The following is a 19,847-nucleotide window of genomic DNA, read 5'->3' as shown; positions in this document are numbered from 1 at the left end:
TCCTCACCCTCAAAAATTGGCTCACTGGAAGATTGAACTTTAAATGATATGGATGAAAGCTTCCAAACTGTAAGTATTCCTACTAACAGGCTTACGATACAGAGATGTTAATAGTTTATCTTCCTCATTATACACCCATAAATCCAAAAATTCAATCGCCACTTTGCTCGATGACATCGTGAAGGAAATATTGACATCCAATGTATTCAACCATGTAATAAAATCCTGCAAAGCCTGTTCTGACTCAGTCCATAGAAAAAAAATGTCATCCAAAAAACGTTTCCATATAGACATGGATTTAAAATATTGGGAACAGTATATCTTCTCCGATTCCAACTGAGCGATATATAAGGTGGCCACAGAGGGAGCTAAAGTGACCCCCATTGCCACTCCTTCAGTCTGTAGATAAAAGTTCTTGTCAAACCAAAAATAATTACTGGAAATCACTAATTCTGCTAACAAAAGGATAAACTCAGATGATATTCGCTGAGGTCCTGGTCGTGCCTCCACTAGATCTTTAATAATCCGAAGAGCTCCTGATTGAGGGATCTTAGTATATAGTGACACAATGTTTAGTGTCACCAGCAACGTGTCTGAAGATATTCCATCTACTCTTTCAAGTTCTCTTTAAAAGTGAGAAGAGCCTTTTAAATAAGACTTCATATCAGATACATGCTTTTTCAAAAATGCATCAATAAAGATAGATAACGGTTCTAACACAGATAACTTCGTGGAGACAATCGGACGACCAGGAGGGGAGTCTATACTTTTATGTATCTTTGGTAGAAAATATATCTTCGGAGTTTGGGGATTCTCCTCAATCAGAAATTTTCCTTCTTTAGAGGTCAGCATATTGATTTTCACCGCATCTGTAACAAGCTCTTTAATCCGAGCCTGTAATGCCTCCATAGGATCTCCAGATAGTTTCCTGTATGCCACCTGATCACTCAGTTGTCTAATAGCTTCATTATGATATTGTTGCTTGTCCCTAATTACCGTTGCTCCCCCTTTATCGGCTCTAAGCACAATGATCGATGGCTCATTCACAAGGCTCTTCAGAGCCTGCCATTGTCCCAGGGTCAAATTGTTTTTAGATCTCTCCTGATGACTCTCTCTATATATATTTTTTCCAAGTCCCGCAGGACTAGATCTCTAAAAGTTGGTATTACAGGATTAATAGGTCCAGGGGGATACCATCTGGATGGTGGCTTAACTACTGATATATCAATTCCACTCTGATGATCCATGAAAAATAGTTTACATTGTAACTTTCGAACAACTTTTTGTAATGCTATCCGTAGGCGGAAAGGACCAATCCAAGGTCTAAAAGACCTTTTTGTTGATCTGTAAGCTCATAAGAAGATATATTTACTATTATCTCCGAGCTCTCCGACCTCGGGAGTCCCCCGGACGATATTGATCTTTGTGAGTCTGTTGTTGCTTTTGTTGGCCACCCCTTGTTCTTGTTCTTATATTGTTCGATTCCTGCCCTTCCCCCGATCATCCTTTGGTTTCATGGTCACTTCCAGTACTTGCATCACCACTATCTTCGGAGGATCCTTCAAATGCCACTTTCTTCTTCGTAATCCCTGGTGAATCTCTTCTATACCAGGTATATACTCTTCCAAATTGATAGTCTCATTCATCTCTCTTCAACGTTTAGCCATGGCATCTATTTAGAATCCCTGAATTTGTGGTCTTTTAAATTTAGGACAGCTATCATATAGTCCTGCTTAAATGGATAAAGTTATCCAGATTTCTCTGAATATTGGTGCTATCCAGATGACTTTTGACCCCCGCCCCCAGAAAGCTTCCTTGCCCTTCTCTTCCTAAATACATAACTGACTGGTCATCGAATTAGTGAGCTAAAAGTGATGCAGTAGTTGGCTCCAGATTTTCTGCATAAACAGTTAACTCTGATGTTAGCCACATTAATGTCAATATTCAAAATCATCTTACTATATTTTTATGTGTATATAATATGGATCAATCTATGCAATGTTGCCATGCCACACTGCATATCTTTCCTAAGTCATGTGTTACTTAAGCCAGAAAAATTCCTGATTCATAGTGCAATAACATAAAAAATAAGAGTTCTACAAAATGCAGCAATTTTAATTGAAACAAAAAAAACAGACAAATATCCATCTAGCCTTGAAGAGTTTTGTAAGAGTTCTACTGAATTTTGATTTGCATGATGTCTCTGGGAAAGGCAATGCCACTATTTTTGCGATATTAGAGTATGAAATGGCAAACAGTTCTTCCTTACGACATACATCAACTTAAGTGGTTGCATATACAATTTCAGAGAGTATCAAACATATCATAATTTGTCTTATTAAATTAGTATGAACTCTGTGTAGGTGCACATGTATACATTTTCAGCCCCATTTTAGACAGGTTGTAGAAGTAGGAATTAAGACATGCAGGTCATGTGTCTGAAGCTTCACTAGTATTTTAGAACAGAATCTGCTGACATAGAGCCTGTTCTAAAATTCAGGAGAAATGTACATTTATGCACTGGGTGCATGTGGCATAAATATCCATTTTAGAAAAATAGATGTATCTAATATTGATGGGTTGAAAGTCAGCACATAACTAGTTATGTTGTACAGTGGCAACATAACCAGTTATATGCTGACACATAACCAGTTATATTTGTGACTTTAGAAACATAACCAGGTATTATCACAATACTGTCACAGTGACTGCTTCTCCTTTCTGATTTGGCATTTGAGGGGTGGTGGTGAAGATAAAAAAACACTGGGGGATTAAGGTGGCAACCCCTCCTAATCACTCTGATAGAGTGCTGCTTAATAGCTGCTGTTTACCAAATCCTAAACCTGCTTGGTAGCAGATATCACTTCAGTTGTCTTTTAGGACATAGACATTTAGTCCCAGTCTGAAATGGGGAATAAATGTCTATGGACTTGTCCCCACCCAAAACATGCCTAGACTTTGTTTGATATGTGCATATACCAGCTTTGTAAAATGGGGACTTAGACATTTATGCAAGTTAAATATTTTAGTGCCAGTTTATGCACGTATCAGATGTGAATTGGGCTTGTAAGGTCCTTTATATGGTAAAGGTCTATGAAAATTATGTTTGATTCTACTGTGTTTCTACCAGTTCAATGACATTACTTCTTTTAGGTTAAGATAAAAGTGCAGAGTCTGAATCATGAACTGAGGATAGGGTTACCATATGTCTGGTTTTACCTGGACATGTCCTCTTTTTGAAGACATTGAGGGACATCCAGGTGAGTTTTGCCAGCCTGTCTGTTTGTCCGGGTTTGTGGATGAACAGGCAGGCTGGCGGGTGGATGGGCATATGGGCCTCAGGGTGTCCCATCCTCCCCTCCCCTTCCGCAGAAGTCTTGCAAGGTCACTGCTTGAACTTTTGGCAGCCATTTTGAAGCAGCGTTGGGAGCAAGACAGGTCTGTAGCTGTACTGGGCAGGAAAGAGGGGTCTCTTTCTTGTACCTAAGAGGCCACTAGACCACCAGGGCACTACAATAAGGTACAGGAAGGGAGGGGATGTGAATGAAGTCATATTGGTGAAGGGAGGCTGGAAAAAAGATTGGGGAGGGGCTATACATGGGGGGAGGGAGGGAATCTGCTTTCTTGGGGGGGTCAAGGTGACAGGGGATGGGGTGTGACAGAAGGCGGAGTGGGGGTGTGATGGGGGCGGGGTGATATTTTGTGTCCTGTTTTTTTTCTCACGGCAAATATGGTAACCCTAACTGAGGAAATTCCATTCCAATGTCAGGTAAACACTTGCATGCATGATCGACCAGATCAAAAGCCGCAGAAAGGTTGATAAAAATAACTAAAGTGATATCACCCTCATCAAGTTTGGATCAGAGTTTGCTGAGAAGAGAAGTCACCACAGACTCCATGTTGTGATACTGTCTTGGAACGCACTACCCATGGCCCTGAAAACCATAACCAATCTAACAACTTTCGCAAAGCTCTGAAAACATAGCTCTTCAACAGAGCCTACAAAAGTCACCCTCAATGAAACAAATCATTCCTTAAACTACCCAAGTACACCTAAAACACCTCTCACATGACCTTACCTAACACTTTCCATCTGAATTCCTCTCTCACCTCAGCTTATGATTGACTGTTTTTTTTTTTCAAATCATGTAACGACGTTTTCATTTCCAAACTCTGTAAGCCACATTGAGCCTGCAAAAAGGTGGGAAAATGTGGGGTACAAATACAATAAATAAATAAATAAAATCCTGCTTGGTGTGGGTGAAGAACAAGAGAGTATTCAAAATGAGAGAGGATCTGTTTAAGAAACCATATTTTTTTGATAAGTTTAAAAGGAACACAAAGATTAGAAACTGGACGGTAATTAGATGGTATGACCGTATGAAGAGGGCTTTTTTTTTTTCCTACAATAGGTAAGACTAAAGCTTTTTTCCACAGAGAGGGTACAGGAAGAAAAATTGTGGTTGATTAAAATCAGCAGAAGTGGAAGTAAACCTTGAGAAGATCGAAGCCAGTAGTAAGAGAGGGTCCAAAGCACAGGTCGTCAGTCTTATTGAACCCAGTCTGACACAGAGAGACATCAACATAAGAAAAGAAAAGGATCGTCCAAGATGTAGACAAAGACTGATTAGAAGATGTATCCTGAGTTGGAAAGAGTTTTTCAGAAGAAGTGAACTGAGTTAGCTCATGACAAAGAGCATAAAATTTGTCTACAATATACATCAGCCAAAGGGAGAGAATCAGTAGAGCAGACAGCTTTGCAAGTAATAACTTGCAAAACTAAATGAAAAAGATGCTTAGGAGGATTGAAAGAAGAACCAATCAGAGACATAAAATAGCTCTTCTTAGCTTGTTTCAGATGAAAATAAAAAAAAAAACAACAACAAAGTTCTGACTTGCAAAGGCTGCATTATATTGAAGTGCCATGTTAATGCCAAATATGTTCTGTTCTGTTCTACAAAGTCTACACTTAAGTTAGTGAAGTCCTGAATGGAGCCATGGGGGCCTTATGATACAAAGAACTGGCACAAGCATAAACCAGTGCAAAAGAATCAAGTTCTTGATGATTGAGAGGAAGTGAAGCAAATCACTGTGAAGCTGGAAGATGTGATAGAGAAAACTGACCAACTAAAGCAGAGATTTTCAACCTAGTCCTTGGGACACACCCAGCTAGTTGGGGTTAATGGGGATATCCTGAAAACCCCGACTGGCTGGGTGTTCCGCAAGGACTTGGTTAAAAACCTCTGAACTAAAGAGTAACATATGACCTGGGGATTTTCCAACAAATCACCAGAAGAGGATGGTGGTCATACCAGAGTTTTGAAACAACTGTAATATGAAATTACAGGCCTGTCATTGGTAAGCTATCATTAAAATCAACTATATAACCTGAGATTTGAGGGTTGCCAGTAATGCACCAATTTTTAAATAGAGCTCCATTAGTGATCTGAGAAGCCATATTATTGAACCTGACATCATTGCTGGACAAATGATAGAAGTTATTCTGAAAAGTAATATTACTGGTCATATGATTATACATGGCTTAATGAGGAAGACCCAACTCTGGTTTAGCAAAAGTAAGCCTTGTCTTACCAGTCTATATATACCAGTCTATATATTTTTGTGCATATAAATAAATAAACATTTGATAATGGTAAGCCATCTATACAGTGTATCTGGATTTACAGAAAGCATTTGACAAAGTCCCTCCTGAGAGATTCTTCAGGAAATTAAAACACATGGGATAGGAAGCAATATTTTGTTGTAAATTGCTAACTGGTTTAAAGATGGGGATCAGAAAGTAGGACTAATGGGTTAGATTTTCCACTGGAAATAAGTAAATAGTAGAGTGCCCAAAGAACCTGTCCTGGGACCTGTTCTTTTTAACATATATATGGTTTGGACATGAATGAGGTGATCAAATTTGCAAATGAGGAGTTGCAAGAAGACATTCTATGAGAAGGGTACGGGATATCTTGGTAGATGAATTTTAATGTGAACAAGTGCAGAATCATGGACAAGGGAAAAAATAATCCTAACCATAGGAGTGGAGGAGTGGCCTAGTGGTTAGCATGGTGGACTTTGGTCCTGGAGAACTGGATTCAATTCCCACTGCAGGCACTGGCAGCTCCTTGTGACTCTGGGCAAGCCACTTAACCCTCCATTGCCCCAGGTACAAATAAGTACCTGTATATAATATGTAAGCCGCATTGAACCTGCTATGAGTGGGAAAGCGCGGGGTACAAATGTAACAAAAAAAATGCTGGGTTCCATAGTAGGAGTTACCTCCCAGAAAAAGGATCTTGGAATCATTATAGATTATATGTTGAAATCCTTAGTTCAGTGTGCATTGGTGATTTTAAAAAATAATAGAATACTTGGGTTATTGGGAAAGAAATGGAGAATATCATGATGCCTCTGTGTCTACCCATAGGCAACCACACCTCGAATGAGGTGGGTAATTTTGTATAGGTTGGGTAGCTAGAGATGGGTGTCAGAAAATTGGGATCCTAACTGTGCACCTGCATTTTTTGAACTGTTTAGAAAGGGCCGTGAAATTTATACAATACACATATCTCTGCCCCTTCCCCAAAGGACATGTATACTTGCTAAAAGTACACATGTAGAAATGTACATGTATAATTTCATGCGTATATATTTCAGAAACATTGCTTTCATTAAGGATTACAATGAAACAGTGTAGCTCAGCCATAGCCACAGGTTTCAGCTATTTAAGTGTTCTAGGATAATACAGTCCTGGTAACAGTGGCCAGTCATTTGAAACATAATTAAAAGATTTCCTCCTTTGCAAGCCACTCAAGATCCTACAGATGAAAGAAGGCCAGGTGGTATACATGCACTGCATAAGAATGAGCAGAACAGCCAGGACTTTGCTTTCCCTGTTGCTTCTGTCCAGATACCACTCAGGTGGTCTGAAGAACGCCCAACCTTTTCCTAGGAGTGTGATCATATAGGCCTTGATGCCGTTATGAAAGCACTGCCTGCACACTTGGCAACCCACCTGGCAGGCCATGAGTCAGAGCTGCTATTGACCATACAAGCAGACGGTCATCCTAAAACGGCTGCAAATGGTCCACAATACAGCAGTTAGGCTTATCCTCAAGATATCACATTTTGATAGAGCCATTCCATTATTATGAAAGCTGCACTGGCTGTCCATTAAAGCCATGAGTATTTTTAAATGATGTGTTTTTGTCTTTCAAATATTATATGGCATGACACAACGGATTACATGCAGCCTTTAATAACTATTCCCGTACACAATATAACCTCTGGTTCTAGGTGCAGCCTTAGACTTCATCTTCCAGATTGCAAGAGAGAGTGCTCTATAAGTCGGTTCACTCTGCAGACTTTAGATACCAAGGTGCTAAGTGATGGAACTCACTGCCGATGGCAATCAAGAGTCGACCTGATTACTTGGTATTTCGAAAAGACTGAAAGCTTTCCTCTTTGAGAGGTTTCTATCCATTGATGGAGTGTGTTAGATTGTAACTGGCCATCAATAGTTTATTATTTAGTTCTTATTTATATCTTATTTGTGCTCTTACTTGATATTTTGTTTATGGTATTGTAAATCTTGCCGCCTGTTTTATTTATTGTAAGCATATTGAACTCGAGAATGTTTGGGATAATGTGGGGTATAAATGTCAAAATAAATAAATGGTTTTGAATGTTGACCTGCTGTGCCCCCAGCTTCTATAATGGTTGCCCAAATTTGGGTGTGATCCTGAGATTTGTGCTCAACATGATTAATGAACCATTAATAAGCAATAACTAGATGCTAACAATCAATTATTGACGTCATTTGGCACCAGGAGTTGTGCATGCATCTAGCTGTGCACTATTCTATAACATTGGGTGCCCAAATCCTAGAGTGCACAATCCAAAAGGGGAATGGCCATGGGAGGGGCATGGACAGGTCAGGAGCATTCTGAAAATTTGGGCACAGTGTTATTGAATACTGAGGATGCGCACCCAATGTGCCAGGATTTACACCTGGTTTCAGCAGGCATAAGTTCTCATGCCCAAAGTTGTGTGTGGGGAATTGGTGCTATGGTACTATCTATAAAAGGTGCTTAGCCAGGACCGTCCTTTCTAGGGCTGAGCACCGAGTTCTTGTGGTGCTGATATTTGAAGGCCATTTACGGAATCAGGCCCTATATATTTAGATTGTTAAGCGTATAGAGATAACGTTTGGTTAAAATGCATTCTGTAAATTCATAATTCTGTTGTTTCAGCTGGTAAATGGAGGTGAAGATGTGTTGATATTCTACAATGACAGAGCATCTTTTCCAATCCTTCTTCAAATGATGTGTTCTGAGCGAGAACGAGCAGATGAAAGTAGTCCCTTAGCTTATCACATCACACTGGTAGAATTGCTGGCAGCCTGCACAGAAGGGAAGAATGTGTACACAGAGATCAAATGCAATTCTCTCCTACCGCTAGATGACATAGTGAGAGTTGTAACCCATGATGACTGCATACCAGAGGTAAATCTCATAGTAATACCATTGCTCCTATTTTTACTGGTTTATTGTTTGGAAGAGGTGGGCCTGATGTTCAGCCAGCGACAATCAGGTTTTTGCTGATAGCCAGCAGCATTATATCCAGAAACACAATGCCAGGCCACTCCCAGGCTCTGACATTGAATTTCTGGGTATACGGAACCAGCCAAAATGTAGACGATTAAGTGCAATATTTAACACTTTACCGGCTATAAAGAGCCACCTAAAGATAGGACTGCCTTTTTTGCGGTCAACTTTAACCAGTTAAGTGCTGACTCTGCGCCCGGAATGCCACCATTGTAGCTGGTTTTTGGGATTAGAAATGGCCCCATAGTATTTTGTGGTTATATCTATAGAAGCTCTAAATTGTTATTTGACTGATTATGGGTCTCTGCATTTATGCTTTATAAATAAACAGCTGATCTGAAGATGCTCCTTTGCTTACTCTTATCAGAGTCCTTGTAAGTATCAGAATACTTGTTTGTTTGGTTTTTTTTTTTTGGGGGGGGGGATAATTTTATGAGAGGACACCTATATCCATGTAGCAAAAAGGTAAGTCTTATCTATAGCAATGTCAAGCTTGACTTTGATTGTTTAATTTTAGTTGTTTTGGTGGACCTCATTGGAGAACCTTGATGGAATCACTTGTCTTAAACCATCAAGCTGTGTCCTCCCATATCATCACCAGTCCATTTTTTGAAAGTCTTATAATGCATAAATATTCAGAGAATTTTTGAAATTTATAAAACTTGCAACTATCTAATATAATAAAACGCACCGTGAACGTTCTAATGAGGACAACGTTCTGAAGCCATCTGACGTCACTCCCTGGCTGTAGGGTTTGTGGCGTTCGTGGTGTGAAGCCACCCAGCCGTCTCTGCCCCGCCCTCGCGTCAAACGTCATGACGTCGAGGGCGGAAACAAAAACAAACAAATCCGGCAGCGTCAGGGAAGGAGGCGGCGCTCTCGACGTCTCCAGCCTTCCCTTCACTGTGTTCCGCCTTCTTCTGACATCATCCTTGACGTCAGAAGAAGGCGGAACACAGCGAAGGAAAGGCTGGAGATGTTGGGAGCGCCGCCTCCTTCCCTGACGCTGCGCTGCCGGAACCGCCACGGAGGTAAATTTAAAAAGAAGAAGAAAAAAAAAAATAGAAATAGGGGAGAGAGAAGACAATGGGCAGTAAAGTTGAACAATGGGAGCGGGAGGGCAGGGGAGAAACGACAGCATGGATGCGAAGGGGGGGAGCATGGATGCGAAGGGGGGGGGAGAAGAGGGCGGGCCAGACTGGGATATGGGAGAGAGAGGAGCATGGATGCGAGGGGGGGTCATGGAAGGGAGAGAGGGGACTTGCTGGAAAAGGATGAATGGAGGCGGCAGGGGACAGAGGAGCATGGATGGCCATGGATTGGGAGAGCAGGGCTCAGGGAGAGAGAGGAATTGCTGGAAAAGGATGAATGGAGGCGGCAGGGGACAGAGGAGCATGGATGGCCATGGATTGGGAGGGCAGGGCTCAGGGAGAGAGGGGAATTGCTGGAAAGGGATGAATGGAGGGGACAGGTGACAGATGGGCATGGATTGGGAGGGCAGGGCTCACACTCTCTCATATACAATGTCTTTCTGACTCTCACTCTCACACACTCTGTCTCACACTGTATCACATTCACACTCTATGTGCCACACAGTCACTCACACACTCGCTTGGTCTCATACACTCACTCTCACAGAGAATCTGTGTCTCACACACACTCTCTCTCTCGCCCACACACACACACACTCTCTCACACTGTGTCTAACATACACACTTGCACACACTCACATTCTCACACACACACTCTCTCACAAACACACTCACACCCAGACTCACTCTCTCTCTCACACACACACACTCACACTTTCACTCTGACTCTCAAACAGTCACTCTCACATACACTCTCCCAAACATACACACTCCGAGGAAAACCTTGCTAGCGCCCGTTTCATTTGTGTCAGAAACGGGCCTTTTTTACTAGTTAATACTATTTATAAAGTTCAAAGCACTTATCTGATGTTGTTGGCCAGGGGATCACTTATTCCGACATGAGTCATGTTTTGCTGAAACACTGTATCAAGAGACAGCTCCCTGCAAAGGAGACGTGCTGTGTAAGATGTAAAACCTTGAAGTAAAATGATACATTTAAAACTTTTTACTTTCTATGGAAAACGTTTTAAACTAATGTTTTAACCAGACCCATCATGCCGACTGCAGTATACTTCTACTGTCAAGATGGCGGTAGCGTTCTACATTCCTAGTTTTATAGCGACAGCAGATTTCGAGTCCACTAATCAAAAAGCAAGGGATTCACACCAATATCATTCATTGTAATTCTACGTTTAAACCCTTTGGAATGACTATCTGTTATGTGAAAATCCAAAACTGTTCTTTATAATTCAAGATTCATTCATATTGACCTCCCTCCCATCCTTTTCGGATTTGCTCTAGCACTCGCCATTTGAGATCTAGCCAGGTATGTTGTTATTTCATCAATGGGCAACTAAAAGCACCTGCATATTTTACTTCACGTTTTGACATCTTACACGGCACATCTTCTTTGCAGGGGGCTGTTTCTTGATCAGCATTTTAGCAAAACATGACTCATGTTGGAATAATTGATCCCTCAGCCAGGCCCGTGCCAAGGGTCTGTGCCGCCCCCCGCAGACGAACAGTTGGCGCCCCCCCCCCCCGCAGATGAACAGTTGGCGCGCGGGCGCGCGCCCCCCCGTGAAGATGATCGCGGCGCGCCCTGGGGGCCTTTAAATCTTTTACTTGCAGTCGCAGCAGCGTCTGTGAAAGCGGAACGCTGCTGACGTCTCCCATCCCTTCGCGCTGTTGGTTCCCTCAGTGTCCCGCCTTCTTCTGACGTCAGAAGAAGGCGGGACACTGAGGGAACCAACAGCGCGAAGGGAAGGGAGACGTCGGCAGCGCTCCGCTTTCACAGACGCTGCTGCGACTGCAAGTAAAAGATTTAAAGGCCTCGGCGGCGCGGGGCGAGGGTAAGCACCGCGGCGGCGCCCTCCAGAGGTGGGCGCCCTCCTGCGGTGCTTACCCCGCTTACTGCATCGGCACGGCCCTGCCCTCAGCTGCCAACATCAGATAAGTGCTTTGACTACTTAATAAAGTCAACATAGGCACCAATGCTCCTTTATAAAATAGGTTCCCAGAATCAGGTCCAAAAGCAAACAACTGCTGCTCTGAAGTTGGTGTAAACGTGTGCATGTACTCTGCATGCGTACCTGTGTATTTTTAGAAAGTGCAAGGGGACATTATAATTCTGCCTCCACACCACCCAAATGATACCCTAGGAATACCTATACAATCTTGTAGAGGTGCATACATATACCACACATTAACAGCAGAAAGCTAACACAGAATGGAGGTGCAGTTAATTGTATTACATTATCAGTTGCACATAGATTTTTGTAATATGTTTAGGATTATAGGCAAAATATAAAAGTTTTCAATAAATAAATAAATAAATACATGATAATGAGCTTCATTTTATCTGCAAGGTGCAGTCCCTGCCCCATTCCATGCCCCGGGGCAGATTGCCCTATCAGGCATTTGGGCATTCCATGGTGGGCCAAGTGCAGCCAGAGTCAGGACCAGAGAGCATCATCAGCATGCGCACAAAAAGAAATGGGCTGGGCTGAAATTTTTAAAAGTTCCCCGTTCTTGATACCTTGCTACAATTTGCCCCTGTATGCCCCCTCATGCGAATTTCCATCATAAGTTTTTCATGTGGCAATTAGTGCTCACTAATAGTTAATCTACTATCATGCTCTTAATGTACTTTAAAACCTGTGTTAGACATCCAATCTGGTTCAGTAAATAGGCTCCTAGACTTCAATTCCTTCAAGTTATTCCCCTGCAACTCTCTGGTGCTACTGCCCTCTTCCCCAGTTCTGCTGCCCGCCTATTGGTAGACCCAGTCCTGTACCTCAGCTAATAGGTTGGATTTTTTAGGCTGTTTTGGAGAGAGTGCATTAATTACTTTGATTTACAGCCTTTTCTTTGCTGCAATAGTCTGACGTTGGCAAAAAAAAATCCACCTGGTACTTTGTATCTGAACATACTGGCTTATTCACACCACTGCTCCTTCCTCCTCCCACATTTTGCCCTCTGCTGAATCCCAAGACCTTGGATCACAGAAAGTCATTGGCTGTATCTGCTGCAGCCTCTCCACATTTTTTTCCCACATACTGCTCTCTCCAGCTTTCACTTTTTCTTCTCTCCACCTCCCCCCCTCCCCTCCCCAAAATCAATGTGCTGCCATCTCCATTCCTTCCCCTCATATGCCATCCTTTTTTTTCTTCCACATTAGACTCAGATCATTTGCTGAATATTGACATGAGGATTGTGGACAAGATGGGAGGAGATAAAGTTGGAGAGGGCATTACAGAACAGAAAACTATTGTTTTGCTCCTTTCTGGTTCAAAAGCAGCACCAGAAAATCTGGTTTTCAGCTGCTTTTGTTCCGTCACCGATACTCAGCTTGTGCTAAAGAATAACTTACCTTTTCGGGTCGGGAGGGTGGCTAATTCGGGAGGCATGGGAGTGCGGCTGTTGAGCGCGTGGGGGGGGGGGGGGGTTAGCATTGTTGGCGAGCTGGGAGGGTGTGTCGTGTGTGTGTCAGTGTTCCGCCCTGGACGTCATCACGTTGTGACGCGAGGGCGGGGCAGAGAGACATGGTGAGTCGGATGGCTTCACCATTACGAACCCTTTACTGAAGCCACGGAGTCAGCTTCAGAACGTTGAGGGTGCATTTTATTATAGTAGATTTATTACATGAAATTGATTGTATCTTGTGATTATGCTGACTGATGTTTATAACTTAATTATATAACTGCCTAGAATTTTGAAGGTAAAGTGCAGATTAGAAATTTTGAAATTAATTTAAATTTGGGATATTATAGCCAATATTCACCACACTGGGTAACTAAGAGGCATATTTTCAAAGCACTTTGGGAGGCTAAATTCCATAGGTTTCTATGGAACTTTGGGAGGCTAAATGCTTTGAAAATGAGCTTGTAAGGGTCCCTTTTACCAAGCTATGGCAAAAGGGGGCCTGTGCTGGCATCGTCGCATGTTTTTCACTTGCAGCAAGTCCCCCTTTTACCACAGTGGGTACAAGGGAAGTCTCTCTTTCCTGCAGGAAATGGCCATGTGGCAAGTAAAACACTTGCCGCACGGCCATTATGGGTGAGAGTCCTTACCACCACCCACTAACCCGGCGGTAACCAGACAGCATGTGGCACTGTCTGATTACCTCTGGGTACACCCCGACGCTAGGAATGGGAAGTACTGCCTGGCTGCTGCAGTAGCCTGGCAGTACTACCTGTTTAGCGAGCTGTAAGCCTGCGTTGGTCTTACCGCCACTTAGTAAAAGGGGCCCTAAGTCTTACAAAATCACTACTCCATGGAATTGTGGCGCAGTTGTTTAAAGAATTTCAAGAGTAAGAACTTTTCTCCCATTTTCTCTCAGATTCTATATAGGTCACCCAAATTTGGGTGCAGTTTCCAGATAGATGTGTAAACTAATTAGTCAATTAGGCGCTAACAATCAATTATTGGATTTAACAAGCACAACTGGCAGTAATTCTGCCTTACGCCCTACTCTATAACGTGCGCCTAAATTTCACAGCTCACAACTCCAAATGGGGTAGGTCAGGGTGTTTCTAGAAATTAGGCGTAATGTTATAGAATACTTGCATTTGTACACCTTCAGTTGGGCGCATGCATTTACACAAGTTAGGCGTGAAATGCACACTAAGCTAATATTTTGAGTTCTCTTTGCAGAATACCATCTTAGTGTGGGTCATAACTGCACCTATTTTTTGGACCTAGTCCTCTGTGTCTTTTGAAAAAAAATTGTAATATTTTAACTAGCATTAGATGAGCATTACTATTTAGTATGCATTCTTTTAGAGTATGGCAGAATGAAGAGAAAAATGCTGTTATTTGTTCAGTCATTTATATGAAAGAATTTTGCTGATGTGAAGATTTCTATTACCATAATCTGCTTTGTTCTGTCAGGTTAAGATTGCTTATGTGAATTTTGTTAACCACTGCTACGTGGATACAGAAGTAGAGATGAAGGAGATCTATACCAGTAATCACATTTGGAAATTATTTGAAAACTTCCTTGTTGATATGGCAAGGGTAAGTTTTACTACTTGAACAGTATGTGTGTTTTCGGTATATTTCAATTCATGTATAAATGCATCTAGGGACTGGTTCAGTCCATCTGTCTGGAAGCACAATGACTTATGTGAAAGTATACCAAAGGTGGGAAGTAGAGCGTGGGCCTGGCACCTATGATATTGAAAATGACCTCTATCTAATATGGTTATTTTCAGAATCTGAATTGAAAAGCACTAGAAAAACCATGTGTTTCACTTATTTATTAAGTATGATGAGTTGAATATATAGGAGCCAATGTATCACTTACAAACCTTACACTTATGTTAAAGTACACTAATATGGGTTTTACATTGGCTTCTAAATATTCAGCAAGTTAATGCTGTGTGACTTTTAACACATGTTTACTGTAGTCCTTGTTAATACATTGGCTTCCTATAGAGCAAAGGGTTATTTTATAAGATTCTAGTCTAGTTTAAGATGGGTTCCATAGATTATCTGGCTGTTCTCATGATTCTGCATATATTGTCTTGCATGCTTCGTTCCAAAAATGATTTTCACCTGGTACTCCCAGGTCCCAAATAAGCACAACTGGAAACTACAAGGCAAAGTGCCTTTTATTTTTTTAGCTCCTGTGATCTAGAATAACCTGCCATTACATATCCGTAGTATCTCCTCACTGAAGGAGTTTCAAATAGCCATTAAAACCTGACTTTTCTGGTAATTGAAGGGGTCTTTTATTAAGCCATGGTAGCATTTTTAGCTCACGGTAGAAATCAGCTGGCAGTAAACGCCGAGACGCTCGTTATATTCCTGTGGGCATCTCGGTATTTTCTGCCAGCTGATTTCTACGGCAAGCTAAAAATGCTAGCGCGGCTTTGTAATAGACCCCTTGCGTGTTTGTTTTTTCTTTCTCAGGAGTTGTATCTTTGGTGAGATATTTAATATTGCTGGAAACTCTGTTATGGTTGATTCTATCCCTTTGTGTGGCTGCACCTCTGTCCTTTATACTTTTTGTAGTTCTTTTGTATTTCTGTGCTGTTAGATTGTACACCGCTCAGCTCTGCTGTCAGTAAGGGTGGCATAGAAAGTGTTAAATAAAATATAAAGTAATGCCAGCACACTCATTAAGGGAGGACATTTACTAACAAAGGTATGGAAGGCAATAATATTTGATTAGTTTCATATGTCATTTATTTCATTTTTGTGGCAAAATCATCAGTAGTGTACACTATTGCTCAGTAGTGCATCGTATGGCTGAATAGTACACATTGAGGGACATAATTGAATGGCGCCGGCCATCTATATGGCTGGTGCTGTAAAGTGGCGGCCCAACCGTATCTTTCGTTTCAATAATACGGTTGGAGCCAGCCAAATCTCAGCATTTGGGCCGGCTTTAGAGATGGCTGGCATTGGTTTCCGGCGATAATGGAAACTAATGCCGGTGATCTCAAACCCAGCCAAATCCAAGGCATTTGGTCATGGGAGGACCCAGCATTTGTAGTGCACTGGTCCCCCTGACATGCCAGGACACCAACCGGGCACTGCAGTGGACTTCACAAATTGCTCCCAGGTGCATAGCTCCCTTACCTTGGGTGCTGAGCCCCCCCAAATCCCCCAAAAACCCACTCCCCACAACTGTACACCACTACCATAGCCCTAAGGGGTGAAGGGGGGCACCTACATGTGGGTACAGTGGGTTTTGGGGGGGGGTTGGAGGGCTCCCATTTACCACCACAAATATAACAGGTGGGGGGGGGGGCCTGGGTCCACCTGCCTGAAGTGCACTGCACCCACAAAAAACTGCTCCAGGGACCTGCATACTGCTGTCAGGGAGCTGGGTATGACACTCCAGGCTGGCATAGAGGCTGGCAAAAAATGTTTAAAAAAGGGGTTTTTTTTGGTGGGAGGGGGTTGGTGACCACTGGGGGAGTAAGGGGAGGTCATCCCTGATTCCCTTCGCTGGTCATCTGGTCAATTGGGGCACTTTTTTGATGCTTGGTCCTAAAAATAAATGGACCAAATGAAGCCGGAGAAGTGCTCGTTAGAGCCGGCCTTCTTTTTTCCATTATCTGCCGAAGTCGGCCTTCTCGTAACCACGCCCCTGTCCCGCCTTCCTACCCTGCCGAAACGCCCCCTTTAACTTTGGCTGGCTCTGCGACAGAAAGCAGTTGGAGCCAGCCAAAATTGGCTTTCGATTATACCGATTTGGCCAGGTTCAGGAGATGGCCAGGCATCTCCTTCGAAAATAAGCAGGATTATTACTCAGTAGTCACCTATTGATAAATAATGTGCATTATTGTGTAGTAGTGCATACTGTTGAGTAATAGGTTGCATAAGCAATGGTAGGCTGTGATAGTGTAAGCAAGCATTGGGGCTTTGGACCTTTAAATACACAGCTAAATCACAGTTTAAAGCAGCAAAACAAATTTTTTATTTATGTATTTGGGTAGATCACAAACCATAAGCCAGTTCAGGTTCAACATAAAGATTCTTTTAATGCAAACACAACAGAGGCTTGGTCCCTGACAGGCCTACCAGTTTAGACTCAAAAGGTTCTCTAACAGTCTCCGCCACCGTGTACAGAAGCCTGTCCTATCTTAGCAGTCCCTCAGGTTTTGGAGGCTTCCATCAGCTACCACTGACAGGGTCTTAAGAGTCTTTCTTCAGCTACTGTCAGGGCCTCTAAAGCTTTCTCTTACTCAGAAGTTTAATCCTTTCTGATCTGAGCCATGCCCTCCTTCTTAGGCTTCCTAGTTTAAGATGGCCTGGGGTTGATGTGACTTAAGTGGAATTAAATGTTGTCTAGGCCCTTCTTTGCTGTGTACTGTTTGAGCAATGGAGTACACTAATGATAATACAGGAAAACAACAAAAATTTCTGATTTTTTTTCCTATCATTTTTATGCAAGTATTCGAAGAAGGAGTTTAAGTGGTTTTAGGTCTGCTTGGAGATTTAGGGGCCCTTTTACTAACTGTATAAAACACTAAATAACCCTTTTACAAAGGCGCGTAAAGGCCTATGTGCGTTGAGTGCGTGCCAAATTGGCATTACCGCCCAACTACCGTGTGCCCCGAGCAGTAATTCTGAATTTGGCATGTGCCAAAAACATGCAGTAGAAAATATTTTCTATTTTCTACCGTGTGACACTTACCCGGCAGTAAACAGCAGTGAGCACACGCTGCATGCCTACCGTCCGGGTAGAGCACGAGACTTTACCTCTAAGTCAGTGGGTGGCGGTAAGGTCTCGGGCCAAAAATGGACACGCACTGGTTTTTATTTTACTGCACATCCCGTCCATTTTCTGACACCTTAAAAAAAGCCCATTTTCCAGGACACGGTAAAAACTGACCTGTCACACACCCAAAAGATGCACTCACACTGCCGCAGTACACTTTTTGCCGCGGATTAGTAAAAGGGCCTTTTACACGGGTTTAATGCAGCAAAAATAGCCTGTATATAATACATAAACTGATTTGGTTATACTACAGAGAGGTGGTTTTTCAAATTATTACCTTTACCCTTACCTTACCTAACGTGGGACATGCTAAAGCATTTCGTGTTAGTTTTGGAATGTGTGCACTCTAAGTGCATGGTAATTATTTTTTTTTTTTTTGAGGGGTATGTCAGGTAGAGAATGGGCATTTCTGAGCTAACTACTGCTTGCTAGTTGTTTAGCACATGGTTAATGCAGGAGCCCTTATTGCCTCCTAAATAGGTAGTGGTAAGTGCTCTCATGGTAATTTTTTGAGATTAGCGCATGGCCATATATGAAATTAACAATAAAAAAGCTTTTTTATGGCTGCAATAAAAATGGCCTTGGCGTGGGGGAAAGAAATGTAAGGGAGCGCTAAGGCCAATTCTTATCACTGCTTAATAAAAGGACTCTTGAATTATTTTGTATTATGTGGTCTTATTTTCAGTTTGTCTAACTATAACTTGCCTTGAGTTTAACTAACCATCAAATTATCCCATATGACTTTGTATCACGGATCTTGTTCCCATCATATATCTACTTTTGTTTCCTCAGCTATATGGGAAGCCATATTGTAGAAAATCTTTAGCATCATATCTATGTTAGTTGAATGTTATAATGTATGCTTATTAGGTGTATCATTAGTATTGTGCTAACACTATATTATAACTCTGGTATTTGAATTCCAGTGCTGTTAAATGTGTATATTTTTGATACTGTTTCACGGTAGTTCTATTACTAGGTTTCAATTTACTGTTGTGAAGTTTACCACATTTAGGGGCCCTTTTACTAAGGCGCATAGGTGCCTATGCTTGTCCAACGTGCATCAAATTAGAACTACCGCCCAGCTACTGCGTGCCCCGGGCGATACATCTGTTTTCAATGCGCATCCAAAACGTGCGGCAGAAAATATTTTCTACTGTGTGGTGTTAACCGGGCAGTAATCGGCAGTGTATACACACTAATAATTACCACATGGTTAACGTGTGAGACCTTACCGCTAAGTCAGTGGGTGGCGGTAAGGTCTCAGGCCCAAAATGGACGCATGCTCATTTTAATTTCGCCACATGTACATTTTCGGCCACAAAAAGGCCTTTTTTGCAGGCGTGCTGAAAAATGCGCTTGCGTGCATTCAATACATGTGCCTACACCAGTGCAGGCTATTTTTCGGAGAGCCTTAGCAAAAGGGCCACTTGTTGTATTTGTTTATTCTTGGTTGTTTTACTGTTGTTATGCTGTTAAAATTATAAGTGTTATAGTGTATACCACCTTGGGGGGAATTTCTTCATAAAGGCGGTTAATAAATTCCAATAAATAAATATTGTATTTATTTATTTCCTCAGTATTTACTGGAACACCAATCAAACAGAAAGCCCACCTAGGTAGTTTATAAAGATAAATACATCAAAACAAAATGTACAAACAAACGTGCACTACACAGTTATATTCTTATCCCTCCATACTGAAAACTTGCTGAAAAAAGAGAGTTGTCAGGCTTTTCTTAAATTTGTTTAAAAAAGATCTCCTGTTTCTGGTCTAATAGCAAGTTTTATTATGTCTGGTGTTTCTTGTATTCCGCTTACAATGTATGATGGGAGGTTTATAAAAAATTTAAATCAATACTATGTGGGCTTCTAATAAATAATGTGTATTAATAGTGTTAGCATGAAT

General features: G+C 41.9%; 1 protein-coding gene across 2 annotated transcripts in view; it reads left to right on the top strand.

The window, feature by feature from the left end:
* The window catches only part of LOC115477466 (inositol 1,4,5-trisphosphate receptor type 2), an 801,768-nt gene that overhangs the window by 414,882 nt on the left and 367,039 nt on the right, over positions 1-19,847 (top strand). For both annotated transcript variants that reach the window (XM_030214365.1, XM_030214364.1), the window contains exons 30-31: positions 8,259-8,510; positions 14,597-14,722. In XM_030214365.1, the coding sequence (XP_030070225.1) occupies positions 8,259-8,510; positions 14,597-14,722 (378 nt within the window). The remainder of the gene's footprint in view (positions 1-8,258; positions 8,511-14,596; positions 14,723-19,847) is intronic.

Source organism: Microcaecilia unicolor, chromosome 9 (assembly GCF_901765095.1).
Source record: "Microcaecilia unicolor chromosome 9, aMicUni1.1, whole genome shotgun sequence".
NCBI classification, from domain to species: Eukaryota; Metazoa; Chordata; class Amphibia; order Gymnophiona; family Siphonopidae; genus Microcaecilia; species Microcaecilia unicolor.
The sequence above is the reverse complement of the archived record's forward strand: the minus strand, read 5'-3'. Positions and strand labels throughout refer to the sequence as shown.